The sequence below is a fragment of the Nycticebus coucang genome, chromosome 10 (genome assembly GCF_027406575.1).
Source record: "Nycticebus coucang isolate mNycCou1 chromosome 10, mNycCou1.pri, whole genome shotgun sequence".
In the NCBI taxonomy this organism is placed as follows: domain Eukaryota; kingdom Metazoa; phylum Chordata; class Mammalia; order Primates; family Lorisidae; genus Nycticebus; species Nycticebus coucang.
Window position 1 is genome coordinate 100,886,748 of NC_069789.1, and position 14,383 is coordinate 100,901,130.

General features: G+C 48.1%; 1 protein-coding gene across 1 annotated transcript in view; it reads left to right on the forward strand.

Annotated features, from left to right (window-relative positions):
* The first annotated feature begins 8,848 nt into the window (after window positions 1-8,848).
* KCNJ10 (potassium inwardly rectifying channel subfamily J member 10) overlaps window positions 8,849-14,383 on the forward strand; it is a 29,986-nt gene continuing 24,451 nt past the window's right edge. The window contains exon 1 of the mRNA XM_053605918.1: window positions 8,849-9,096. Coding sequence (XP_053461893.1) covers window positions 8,980-9,096 — 117 coding nt within the window. The 5' untranslated portion in view covers window positions 8,849-8,979. The remainder of the gene's footprint in view (window positions 9,097-14,383) is intronic.

Genomic DNA, 14,383 nt, shown 5'->3' on the forward strand with positions numbered 1-14,383 from the left:
TTGTTATTAGCAAAATGCCTAGAGACAACTCACATATCCAGCAGAGGGAAAAGCCTAAGTTAGGGCTTACTAACTACTCACTCAGGAAACTGTTGTGGATTACAAGTGCCAGGCAATGTGCTGGTTACAGAAAAGAGTAAGTGCCCGCCTGGGAGGAGAAAGGCACAAACACACACTATTGCTTCTACTAATTCATTGGGCATCGACCATGAGTGAGACACGTGCTCATGACATCCCATGGCAACCCTGTGAAATAGAGGCCATTTTTCCCAGTTATAGATGAGGGAACTAAAACTGAGAAAGGCTAAGTGATTTACCTTAACCTGAGTGACACAGAGTTGGACAGAGGTAGCAGTCAAACTCTCACATCTGTGTCACGACCATGTTTTTTAAGACTATTTTTTTAGAGCAATTTTAGGTTCCCAGCAAAACTGAGAGGAAGGGTACAAAGATTTCCCATCTGCTCCCTTCCCCCCCACCCACATGCACAGCCTCCCCCATTGTCCTCCTTCCTACCAGAATGGCACATTTGTCACAATGATGCACCTTCACTGATACGTCATCATCACCTGACCTGCACAGTTTACATCAGGATTCACCCTTGGTGCTGTACAATCTGTGGGTTTGGACAAATGGCGGATATTATATCCTCCGTCACAGTGTCATACAGAGTAGTCTCACGACCCTGAAATTCATCCTCCCTCCCTACAACACCTGTCAACCACTGATCTTTTGACTGTTTCCATCCTCTTGTTTTTCCCAGAATGTCACACAGCAGGGATTGTACAGCATGTAGCCTTTGCAGATCAGCTTCTTCTGATTAGTAAGGTAGTTCAGGGGCCTCCATGTCTTTTTATGGCTTTGTAGCTCATTTCTTTTTTTCGGCACTGAATAATATTCCTTTATCTGGATGTACTACACTTTATCCGTTCACCTCCCAAAGGACATCTTGGTTGCTTCCAAGTTTTGACAATTATAAATAAAGCTGCTCCCAACATAAGCATGCAAAATTTTTGTGTGGACACAAGTTTTCATTTCCTTTGATAGATACCAAGAAGCATGATTCCCAGATTGCATGGTGAGAGTATGTTGTTTTGGAAGAAACTGCCAAACTGTCTTCCAAAGTGGGTGTACCATCTTGCATTCCCATCAGCAATGAATTCTTTTACCTGTTGCTCTGCATCCTGGTCAGCATTTGGTATTGCCAGCCTCATGCTCTTTTCAAAAAGTTACACTGCCTCAGCCGTGTATTATCTGTAATATATCAATACAAGAGGTTACTGCAAAGCCATTATAATTACTATGTTTATATATGTGAATGTGTATATAAATGCATTGTTACATTAAAAAGAAGAATGTATATATATTCTTATAAATCAATCATGATTATATAGAAATAGCTGCAGGGATGCTGATAAAAAATTTAGAGGAATGGAAATACTTCAATGTTTATTTTTTCTCCAAGGGAATAATTAAAAGCTGAGAGTGGTGTAGAAATGTAAGGTGGGGGAGGCATTTTTTATCAGTATTATTATATACAAAAGATTGATCTGCTCTTCTCCAGATCTCTTAGAGTTGGAAAAAGAAAATATGAGCAAGAGAAGAGGAATACAGAGAGATGGACACTGAGGGAACTTTCTGGAATAAGCTGGCCAGGTGAAAGGGGGAACTGAATAGTATATGCTTGGGAGGAAATGGCTGGGGTTTAAATCCCAATTCAGTCCACTACTACCTGAGTGACTTCAAACAAATTGCTTAAGGTGTCTAAACTTTAGTTTCTTCATCTAAAAAATGAGAACAACCATATTACTCATCTCTTGGGGGTTGTCTTGAGGACTACATATCAGGCAATGCCCCTGACACATTGTAGGTACTTAGTCAGTGCTAGCTACTCTCTTCTTTTTCTTCCTCCTCTTTGTCTTCTTTATGCTCATCCTGGTCACCATCATCACCACCCCAGGATCTCCTGAAAGACCCACCCAGCCTGTGCCACCTTCTTCTGTCTGGTACCAGGAGGTGGGACCTGCAGGGGGTACTCCTGATGTACTGCCCTCCTTTCCTCAGCCCTCCTGCTGGTGTTTTCTTGTTGTTCCAAGTGGAAATATCGAGTTTTCAGCCTGAGATTGGCATCAGGAGTGCTGTTAAAGCCCCAGTCAACATCCCTGTCTCCTGGGCCTGGCCCTGTCACCTGAGCCTTGGGACTGCTAGCCTGCCCTTCTCTGTCCTGCCAAGTGGCCGCTCACGTTGGTTCTACTGTGCCAGGCGCTCTGAGAGAAGAAATTAAACTCCTGGGCAAGAACACATTTGCATAGAGCTGGCCCCATTTGCTGGAGGGGAAGTCATAGGGCTGACAGGGGCCTCCAGAAGGTGTTTTCACCCAGCCCTCCTTATTAGCAAGACTAGGTTCAGGGGGTTCAATATAGTTGTGATAATGGGAGATCAGGTTTGGATCTGGAAAATATTGGGAGCAGGAGGGGCATAGCGGGGGCCACATGGCTAGTCTAAAGAGGAGCCCACTCTGGGCAATGCATTCCTTGTAACATATAGCTTAGAAAGCAGGGAATACACTGTGGGGGCGGGTAGAGAAAGTTTCCTTCCTCCAGCAGATGCAGCTCTGAGCCAGGGTGCAAGGACTGGCAAGCTGAATGCACTTCAGTTCGCAACTGTCCCCATCAGCAGGTGTCTTTGTGGCAGTCCTGGGATTAGGCAATCTGGGGAGGCTTCCTTGAGAAGATCATAAGATATCTTGTGCAATAGTTTGGAGGTGGGAGATGAAGCTTGATGAGCAAGACAGGAGATGGTCCAGGAAATGAGCTTAGTGGAATAGGGAGTCCAGTCTGGTAGATTAAAACAATTTGCATAAATTCAAGGGCAATAGAATCCTGGAAAACTCAGAGCAGAGGAGGGATATGTTTGAAGGAGTAGCTGTAGCAAATGATTAGAGTGAAACAGGGAGAAGCAAAGCACAGGTCAGACAGACAGAGCCCAGCTGGGCTCGAGACTGAGCTTGTGCTTGCCTGGCTGTTTTCAGCTGAGCAGGGGAATCAGAAGCCTTCTCATACACAGGTCCATCTTGCTTTTGGGACTGGGTGGAGATAGACCAGGATTTTAGACGTGGTCTAGGGTTAGCCCGCCCTTTACAGGTAAGGAAAGGTCTCAAGAGGATGGTCAAGACTATGATCCAGGCCTCCCAATTGCAAGTCCCTCACCGTTTCTTTTTCCCTACTGCCTCCTGCCTACTGCAGTATATTGGGTATTAATAGAATTTCTACCTATTGGACTCAATTGGAAAGGCACTAGAGGAACCATCTAATTAAAGAAAATCTTTCTTTCCAGTTAAGGAAAGAATCTTGTAGTAATGTAACTGCGCATCCCTTAACGTATGTTTTACAAATGTGGGTTGTGGGTGTTGCCTTTACATAATGATCAGTTAGTGACTGATGGGGGTAGGGGGGATATGGCTCAGTCCCTCTCTTGGATTTCTCTTCTGTGGCCAAAGTCATTCAGCTACAAATTGGCCTGCTACTAACAGAATTTGGTGAACATCATGGAAGCCTTGGAATTCTTTGTGTGTTGAGCCACCTCAGTGTCTCTATTCTTTCCAACCATGCCCTGGACTTAAGTGTCACTGTTCTGCACCTCTCTCACACCTCCCTGCCCCAAACTTCCCTGATTTCCCTCTGTCTACACCCAGCCTCAAGCTTCCCCGATTCCCTCTGTCTACACCTGCTTTTCCCAACAGAAGCCCCTCATACTGCTGCCCACTTGTGAATTTTCCTTCTAAAACAGGTTACTCACCCTACTCACCCCTACTCTCTTCCTTTGCTCTGAGAGAGCCTCTGACCCATTATGAACAAGGAGGTAAAATAAGAGATAAGACCTAAGTTGGAAGGGGATGGATCTGAAAGGAGATATTAGGAGTAATTGAACAAGCACAGTTGCAAAATGGAGAGGAGAGAGGGAGGTCATCAAAAAAGAGGGCTCCGCTAACTGCTGTTTTATGTGGTGGACATTGGAATTTTTCATACCAACGTGTGCTCAGGGGTCATAGCCTCCAGTTGGCAAGATTATGCTTACATCATGCAAATTCCCTCTGGTTCTATCCTCAGACAAGCTTTAGGGTCAAACATATGTGGATTCAAGTCCCAAATCTTATACTGTCTAACAATGTACCCAGAGGCAAGTCACTTAACCTCTGTAAACCTCAGTGTCGTCTCAGGGTCTGTATTGCACAGGAAGTGCTCACACATTTATTTCCTCTGCCTCTAGTCCCTGCTTCCCTGCTGGGCTTCTCGTGACTGTTTTTAGCACTTCTCTTTCTACAAAAAAAAAAAAAAAAAAAGAAAACTAAAAAGTGGTATTTGATATGTACAAAACAATATAGTTAATAAATATATGTATATGTCATAAAGCATAGTTTGAGTAGAAAACCTTAATTTAAGGTTTTGAAGTGGTGTTGAAGTTATTCGTGTCCTTTCCCAGAATCTCACAGCCCTGCTGTTCTGGGACTTGTAAACTCTTTCTAATTGCCCTGTTCTAACCCCCGCCCCCCATCCCACTCTGAGTGAAGGTGAAGGAACTCTTCAGGAGACTCTTCACCACAAGGTCTTTCTTTCTGCTCCTGCCTTCTGAGTCTGATTTCCCTGCCCTCTCAGAGGAGCACTCCAGGAGTTGAGCAAAGGAGTTTGGACTGTGACTTATAAGCAGGGGGCACCTGTTTGGGGTTTCATACAAGGACATAGGGACTATCATGCTGATAAGTTGCCTCTTCCTTTGAGACTGAAGAGAAGGGTCAGCGTGGATGAGGTCCTGGGCAGGTACTGATCTTTCTTTCCTGGTAATGCTCGTGGGAATGGAAAAGGACATCCTAGACAGATATAACAGAGGGAGACTCCACAGAATTTGGTGGCTTAATTGCCATTTCCAGGAATGAGGCACAGGGCAAGGGGAAAGAGGAAGAGGAAAAATCGCTTTTAATTTCTTAGCCTGATTGACCAAGAATAACACAGAAATAAGGAAGTCACAAGCATGCCCAGCCTTGGAAGGAAGATACTGAGTTGGGTCTGGGTCCAGTCAAGTTGGAGTGGAAATCCCCTGCAGACAAGTGCAACCTTGGAGGTGAAGCTCCAGTGAGAGCGTAGGGTTGAAGTTAGAGATTTGGGCGTCACTCAGAGACAGCAGTTGGAGCTTTGTAAGTGACAAAGGCTCAAGGATGAAGGCACAGAAAGAGAACACAAAACTGACCTTGCCTACTAAAGGAGTGGGGCGAATGCAGGTTTGGTGCGTAGAGACAGTGGAAGAAGCTGAGGCTGGAATGGCACCAGGTCCAAGTTATAGTGGCTCTTCTGTTCCAGGGTGAGGAACTTGGTCTTTACTAACAAATAGTAAACTATTAAAGGTTTTTATTTTTTCTTTTTGAGACAAGAGTCTTGCTTGGTGCCCTGGGTAGAGTGCCATGGTGTCATAGCTCACAGCTACCTCAAACTCTTGGGCTCAAGCAATCTTCTTGCCTCAGCCTCCCAAGTAGCTGGGACTATAGGCATGCACCAAAATGCCCAGCTAGTTTTTTCTATTTTTAGTGAAGACAGGGTCTCACTCTTGCTTAGGCTGTTCTCGAGCTCCTGAACTTAAGCAATCCACCTGCCTTTGCCTCCCAGAGTGCTGGGATTACAGGCATTGAGCTACTGCACCCAGCCGTTATTAAAGGTTTTTAAGCTGGGAAGTGACATGGTCAGATTTGTGTTTATGAGAGATATATACATTATTGGTGTTTAATTATTTTTAAAGAAATTTATGGTCTGAAGAATCATTAGAGTGGAGGAACATAAGCTGTGGGATGACCGGTTAGAAGGCTGCTGTGAGAGGCGATGGTATTCTGAACTATAGTTGTGATAATGGGAGAGAGAGGAAGGGGGCTATATTTAGACGATTTAGGCAGTAGATGCATTGGTTAAAGGAGATGAGGTGAGGAGGAATGAAAAATGTCTGCCACGGTTCTGGTTGTGTGATGTTGGTTTCCATGTATATTCACTGCGGCAGAGAATAAACAGGAGCATTTTTGTGAACAAAATGACATGTTTTACTTTAAATATGTTGAGTTTGAAATGGACATCTGGGTGGGTGAGAGATATTGATATATGGGTGGCAGTTGAAGCCAAATGCTTGGATAATATTTTTGGAAAAATAATAAGTACACAATAAATGTCTGTTAATGATTCCATAAGTTATTATAGTTCCTTTTGTCTCTTCTCTGGTGTCCTTCATATTTATTTTGGAGTTTTACCAGAGCCTCCAACTTTTCTCTAACTCTGAATGTCAAGACGTGTGGCCTCCCTGTTTGGCGCCTGTAACACAGTGGTTACCACGCCAGCCACATACACCGAGGGTGGTGGGTTTGAACTTGACTTGGGCCACTAAACAACTGCAACAAAAAAATATCTGGGCATTGTGGCAGGCACCTGTAGTCCCAGCTACTTGGGAGGCTGAGGCAAGAGAATCTCTTGAGCCCAAGAGTTTGAGGTTGCTGTGAGCTGTGACTGACGCCACAGTACTCTACCAAGGGTGACATAGTGAGACTCTGTCTCCAAAAAAAAAAAAGACTGTGGACTCCTTAGGATCTGTTAGGACTCCTATTCCTGGTGCCTTAAAGCTCTTATACCAACCTTGCAGGCTGGCCCTCAGACATATTACCACCCTGCCTCATTCCTAGGGACTTAAGAACTTGAAGAAGAAAAGCTAGGAGATCATTTTTAGTGCATTGCCCTGGCTTCTACTGGGTTTCCCTCCTCTTCAGTAAAGTTTTCAAAAGTGTAACCTGTACTTGCTAACAGTTTCTCATTTTCTTTTTTTTTTTGTTTAGTTTCTCATTTTCTAATGGCGACCCCTGTAATCCGGTTCCCACCTTGATCACTGTCCTGAAACTGCTCTCAAGTGTCACTGGTGATTCTCTCACTGCCAAATCCAGCCCCTCCGCTCTCAGCACCTGCTGCCACTATTAGAACCTCCTCCTTAACAATCTCTCCTGCCTTGGCTCTTGTGACATCCGTTCTCTTTGTCTCCTTCCTGCCTTTCTGGTGGATTCTCTGTCACTCTCTGGCAGTCCTGCTTCCCATCCTCTAAACGCACGTATTCCTTACCCTTCCCTCTGTGCACAGTCTTTGTTAGGAGCGCCCTTGCTCTTAGGGCTTCAGCTCGCCCTGCCCTGGCAGCAACCTCCTCCTCCTCTCTCTAACTCTGAACCCTTTCTACACTTCTCAGCTCTGAACCTCTTCTTCCTCCATCCCCATCTCCTCACCAGCTTAACTCCTCTCCTGGGCTTCCCTATGGCCATCCTGAGCTCACAATTCTCCTGATATCTAGACCAGAGACCCTGGTGTGATCTCTGAAGCCTCTCTCGTTGGCTCATCATATCAAGTTAGCCCTCAAATTTTTTCATTTTCTTTTGATTTTTCTGTTTTCTAATTCATCTTGTCTGTTCTGCTTTTCACTGTTGCCACACTGATTTGGGCTTTCATTTCTTCATGCCTACCATATATCAATTACTTTCTTATCTAGTCTACTTCCCTATTCTGTCTCCTGGATAAAGCAATCTTACTCACCTCCAGATTATTCCTAGAATTATGCTATGGCGTTGTCTATTCCCGCTCAAGAGTTTTTTCACTTGCTTTCCACTGCCTACAGAAACTGGCCTGAACATTAACTGATAAGGCTTTATAGTTACTCAAACACTATGCCTGAGGAAGCCCAGGTCCCCCTGCCCTTCCCCAGTGAGGACTATCTGAAATGCACATTTACCTATCTTATGGTTTGTGTAGGTTAAACGAAGCTAAAATGTCTAGTTTGTTTGCTTTAGCTCCTGGATTTATATCAATTCCACATGGTAACACTGGTTATTGATTAGTAGCTAAATGTCTATGATGAACAAAAATGGGGGAATAATTATTTTCTTCCCTAAAAAATGCTGGGGGTGATTGTGAATTAAAACCTCTCAAACATGGATTCAACTAATAAAACAGGTCTTTGATGATGAATAGGTTGAGAACCACCATCATGAACTCTGGTAAATGGAACAGCTTGATGCTGTTTCCCAAGCAGACGAGCATTTTCGCGTCCCCACAGGACTTGGCTACGTGGTTCCCTATGCTTTAAATGCCTTCCCCACCATCTCTCAGTACCAGAATCCTCTTCATTCTTTGGGACTCGTATCGGATTTCGCTTCTTTCCTCCCACATCTGCTTAGGAGCCCCCTAAGCAGAGAAAGTGGTCTTTGCTTCTTGCACGTCGCTGCGGGTTCCGACCTCATCTTTCCTTTTGGACGAAGCCAACTGTGGGATAATGTTCTGCGTGTTTAGCACCCAGCACCGCCCCCTGGTACCTAGGAATCCGGCGCTACACGGGAATAGTGCGGCCCCCGGAGTTCAGACCCGCTCCGCCCAATCCCACTCCCGGGCGCCGCCTGCAAGGCCACCGGGCTGGTGCTGAATTCATTTCCACTTCATTACCGCGGACCTAGTCCCGCCCCCGCGGCTCCGATCTCTTTCCCCGTCTCTGACACGACTGCCTCCCTTTTTCTTCCTTCTCCCTTCCCCTGTCATCCTGCCAGCTCGGCTTCTATCCCGTCGCGTATCATCTCTTCATCTCTCTTTCTCCGCAAGGCTGTCTGGGTCTCTGCCTTTGGGTGTTTCTCTCTGTGGCTCCCTCTGTCTGGGTCTCCGCTTCCTTGCCCCTTGCGCCCCGCCCCCTTCCCAAACCCCTCCAATCCCGACCGCTCGAGCCTGGCGCTCCACTCTCTCATTGGTCTGTCCGGAGCCCCCCGACCCCGCCCGCCTGGCCCCCCTCAGGGCCCCTCCATTCACACAAAGTTTGGCTCTGGCCTTGCGGAGGGAGGGGGCGGCCCGGCCCGGCCCAGCTCTGCCCCCGGCCGGCCCGACCCCGGCCCCGGCCCCTGGACAAGCCCTTATCTGATCCCATTCCGGGTTTATGAGTCCTGGCCCTGCCTGTCGCACAGCTCCGCTCCTCACTCCAGCCCGCCCCGTCGGTCCATCTGTCCCGCTGCCCCGCGGCCCATCGGAAGGGCCACTCCACCCCGGACCCAAGGTAAGACCCAGACCCTGATGGAGTGCTGCCGCCCCGGCCGGGGTCCTGTCCCTCTAACTCTCCAGAGACATCGGGACCCCCCGCCCCTAAATCCTTACCCTAGCCGGCCTCAGTGATGCGGTCCTGTTCCCCTACCCCCTTGCCTTGGGCAGTTCAATCGGAGCCTCCTGAGAAGGGCTTCCCATGAAGGGAGCTCTACCCAGGCTGGTCACCTCAACCTTCTAATCTAAGGAAGGGGCTTCCCTGCTGTCTCCTCCCACTGTGGCTGCATCGTTGCTCCTCCAATTCTTAAGGTGACCACCAAGCATAGCTACACATCCCTCACACGGGCACACCAGACAGCGCCCCCTCCTCCCGGTATGGACAGGTTACTCCCGTGCCCAGCCCTTTCCCACCTCCCCATAGAGTGACAATCACACAGTGACAGCCACTGATCACTAGTTCACACATGAGGAGAAAAACAGATACTTGTAGCCAATCTCTGCCTTCTATTCTGACTTGGCTTCCACTTCAAGATACCCTTCCTCATTACTCCGCACATCACCCCAGCTGTTTCACACTAAACTCCCCAGAAGGCCAGGAGTAGGGCCATGACTAGAGCAGGAAGGGTGGATGGGAATCTATAAATTCATTCTCCAGGCAGAGGTGCCCCTTCCCATTCCACCAGGAACTAACCAAGGGCACCTGTGTTAGCAAAGAGAGAAAGCTGGGAACTTCCTGATTTGGGGGAGGAGAGCTGAACCCCAGGATGCGTAGAGGACAACACTGAGAAGTTCTGTGGTAGCTTAAGTTTTCCTTCCAGTAAATGGGTGCCCCTGACAGGGTGAGGCAGCTTGGTTAGTAGGATGGTGAAGAAGCTGGTACAAATTTGAACCCAAAGGAGGCCAGAGCTCACAGCCTGGTTGTGTTGCTAAAACAATATAGATTCTAACTAAGGATTTCTGGCCAGTATGCTCTTGCTGTGCTGTTTAATTTCTTTTCTCCCTGCTGGGACTCCTTTGGACAGTCTGGGTGGGAGGGAGATGATGATGGGAGATTAGGGGCCAGCATGTGAGAGGTGCTCCTTGTTTAGAGGAAGGCCTGGAGTACATAATAAAGAAACCAGCCACCAGTTTGGGGGGATTGCAGTCACCACTGAGTTCAATTTAGTTTCATCCTGAAACCTGCTCCCTAATCTCCAGGGATTTCTGAACACACTGTTGGCACAATGGTGAGCACCATCCTGTGCTTGGGCGGTGGGGCTTGTTAATTTCCCAGCGTGTAGACTAGGTCTGGGGGACCAAGTCTAGAAGGAGCCTGGTGTTCTGGCTCATAGCTTGTTCTTCAGGGAGGAGGAAATTGGGTAGAAGGGGGAGGAAAGGCATCATGCCAGGGAGAGGGTCCAGGGTGGACTTTGGATGCAATAGGCATGGCCCAGGCAGTGCCAACTCCTCCTGCCTCCCCTCCAGTCCTTTGGTGGTGGTGAGGGAGGGAGGAAGGGAGGGCATGTTGGGGGTGATCTGGGCCGGACCAGCCTCCCAAAGCCTTTGCCAACCTGGGTCCTGAAAGGAGCTGCTGTTTTCTGAGCCATCCCCCCCACCCCCCACCCAGAGCCTGAGCAGCCAAGTTGTCTCTGCGGATATCAAATGGCAATGACTCCACTGAGTAGGGGTGGGAGGGTGGGAGTGGCCGTGGGGGGGTCAGAGTTATGGTCCCATTCCTTCTGTGGCTTTAATGCAGAATCCCACTGCTGCCCCCTATCCTGAAGGAAAAAAAGCTGTCTCTCCAACAGCTAATGCACCTCCAGTGTGTGGGTGCTTATATTTGTGGGGGGATTAGTTATCCACTGGCATCCCCCACCACCTCTGTGTGCCCTACCTGCACCCCTGAGCATGAATGAGCTCATTTACAGCTCCAGCTTTGTTAGTTTGAACTACAAGGGAACAGACTGGCAGAAGACTCAGGGAGTGTCCTTCCCTTGTTCAGCCTAGGGACAAGTGAAGCTGGACTCTTGCATCTCGGTGGGCTCAGATGAAGTGCTTTGGAGTCCTCATCCTGTCATGGATGGAAGAAGGGGTTTAGGGTTGTAGGAGTGGACCATGCAGAAAGACCCATTTCCTTGAAAGGAGACTTCCGGGCCTCCTAGCAAAATGCTTGGTTTCTGCACACAAGAAGGAAAACTAGGCTGAGACCCCTAGCATTGGTGGAGAGGGAAAGAGACACTGGGCAATGGCGTCCCTAAACTTTCCTGCCAAAGATTATTTAGGATGGAAGAAAAAAGCCTCCTCTCTCCCTCCCTTCCTCGGCCTAGATTCTTCTCTTGCCTGACTGGTCAGTGCTACTGTCCAGGCTGAGGCCAAGCTGTCCAGGATAGCAGTGGGGCCCTGGAAGGGAGCAGAGAGAAGAGATAATCCAAGGCACACACCATTCAGAGGAAACTGCAGAAAGATTGGAGAGAAAAGGGAGATTTGGAATCTAAGTGTTTTAGCACCCAATGAAGGGTGGTTGGCTGGGCAGCTCCAGGGAATGAGAGCTTTCTGAGTTTATCACACCACCTCAGTCTCTCCCACAGGCTGAGTGCAGTGCTTTTCCTCCTTGTCTGAATTTAACCTACACGTTGCCGCCCTTCTTTATGGAGAAAGTGCATCCTGGGATGGCCCCTCTTCATCCCCTCCCCCATCAAAACCTTGAAAGGGCAAAGAGAAAAGGATTGTGGGAAACACCCTCTGTGGGTGTCTGCCAGCTTGAAGCCTGGATTTGAGGTGGTGGGGGAGGGGAAGGGCTGGCTCTGGAATGTGAGGGAGAAGTAAGAACTGAGCTGTGTGGCCTGGAGAAAGAAGTGGAGAAGCTGGGGGTTTAGAGGACTGAATGAATACTTCTGGCCTCCAGGAAGACGTAACACAGAACGGACTGGCAGGGCCATCCTGCTACTCTTCCAGTGGCAGAAGAGTTGGGGAAAGGGCTAGGGCTGCATCAAGAAGGACTTAGGCTGGTTTCAAGAAGTGCATTCAACAAAAGCAACAACACTTGAAATGGAGATTGGGGAGAAAAGGAAGAGCACCTTCTGGTCCAAAAAATATCCCAACTCCAAAACGGAGAAGCCCATCATTAAAGTTGTCCAGGGGCCTCTGTGGGACGGCCCACACAACTGCCCCCTGCTGTCCCAGGCTCTCTTGTGCTCTGGGAGACAGTGGGCACAGAGGGGAGGAGCACAGCCTTGAAGTCAGACTTCCTGGGTTTAAATCCCCTTCCACTTGGTAGCTAAACTATTCTCCTCCTCCTTACAATGGGGCTAATAATAGTTGTGAAGATTAACAGAGTCAATATTTGTAAAGGGCTTGGAATGGCGCTTAGCATATAAAAGGTGAAGGTGTTTGGTGCTGTGGCTTTCTCACCTCTATAATTTTAGTCTGTTCTGTCATTTTCCCCAGCCCTTCACTGTGTTTTTTCCTGAGATTCTGTCCCAGGTCTTTATCCTTCCATCCTTCTGCAGTTTGGGAAGGTGGAAGGATGATCAAGTCGTTTCTGAGGAGGCTCCTGTCTTCTTCACTGCAGCAGGCTGGCCAACATGGAGGCTGGGTCTCCACACCCACAGTCCCTGCTTTGCATAAGTAAAAACATAACTTCTCTTACAGCCACATACCCACATCTCTCCCTGCCTCCCATGGCCCTGCCGGTCTCCCTTCTCATTCTCATCCTGCCTGGAGTTTTCCTGGCTCAGGGGGTGTCCCCACAGCTTGTCTTAAGTGTGTGTGCCCTCCTATTCTTGTGTCTCCTCACCTGCTGTCCATCCCATCAGCTGATGCCCAGGGCAACTACTCAACCACCTCCCTGACTCCAGCCCCCATCTCTCTCCTTCATTCCTTTCCTTTACTCTACCAAGGAGCTATCACTGTAATTGTCATGAAGCATCAGTTTAATCTACCCCTTCCCTACCCAGACACACCCATTGGCATTAGACAAAAGTTTCCCAATCACAGTCTTCAAGAGAATTCTTGCTTACCCTCGTCCCCTCCAGCACCCTATCTTTTGGGATTGTGCTCTTCAGACCCTGTCCCTGGGGAGTGTATCCAATGGTAATCTCTGAACCATACTCTTCCTCCCACCTCTCTTGCAAATTCCTGTTTCCTTCCCTGCTGTGCCATCTTGCTACCCCCTGGGTCTGTGACTTTGCCATGCATGGAGATGTTGGAGGGGCATCCTGTCTCCTTCAGTAGCCTGGGGGCTCCTCTAGGGTAGGGCCTGTGCCCCTGTCAGATTGGTGAAGGCATCTCTTCTCTTCCTGGACCCCTTGGCATTCAGCAAAGGGTCTAGCTCCTAGGACACAGTGGTTACTGTCCAGTTTCTTTCTAGCAGGAAACCTTTCTGATTGCTCATTCTGGGGGAAGGATCCTCACTTCAGAGGTTTATGTGAGCATCAGAGCAGGGTGTGTATGAGATCCTATTATTCAACTCTCTAGGGAACCTCAAGAGAAACCCCTCTCCTATCTACCATGTGCCCCATCCTATGGAGATGGCATCACCTTAGATTACAAGTAGTAGACCCTAGAACCTCCAATTTACAATGCTCTAAGCAATGCTGGCCCACATTTAAGAGTCCCACAGAGTCTTGCTCTGCTCACCAGGGTAGTCTGTCTCCATTTTGATGCTGGGCTTATCAGAGAGCATCTGGAGTGGAAAAAGGAGCTAAGGCCAGAGTCTGTCTGGGCCAACTCCAACATCGTGAGCATACCTCTGAGAAGCAGCTTGCAAGGTGGGAGACATGTGGGGACACCTCTTACATGGGGTGTAGGTCTGACTTCTTAGTGCTCCATTCTCTCTGGACAGCCCCCTCAGCTCTGTCCCTGACCCCTGTCAGCCCCAGGTAATGCAGCCGGGCGCACACCCCCTCCTAGTGCCTAAACCTTGAGGTTGACCCTGTAATAAAAAAGATGTGGGCAACTGGCATGAGGGGAGGGTGAATTTGTTGGAGTCTAGAGCAGAGGTTCTCAAACTTAGATTTCAGGACCCCTTTATGCTCTTAAAAATCAATGAAGACTCCTGAGAGTTTTTGTTTGTGTGGCTTATATCTCCCAATATTCACCATATCAGAAATAAACACTAGGGAGACTTAAAATAATTATTAATCCATTTAAAATAACAATGATAAACCCATTGCATATTAACATAAATGATATATATATCTTTTTTTTTTTTTGCAGTTTTTGGCCGGGGCTGGTTTTGAACCCGCCATCTCTGGCATATGGGGCTGGCGCCCTACTCCTTTGAGCCACAGGCATCGCCCATAAATGGTATATTTTAATGAAAA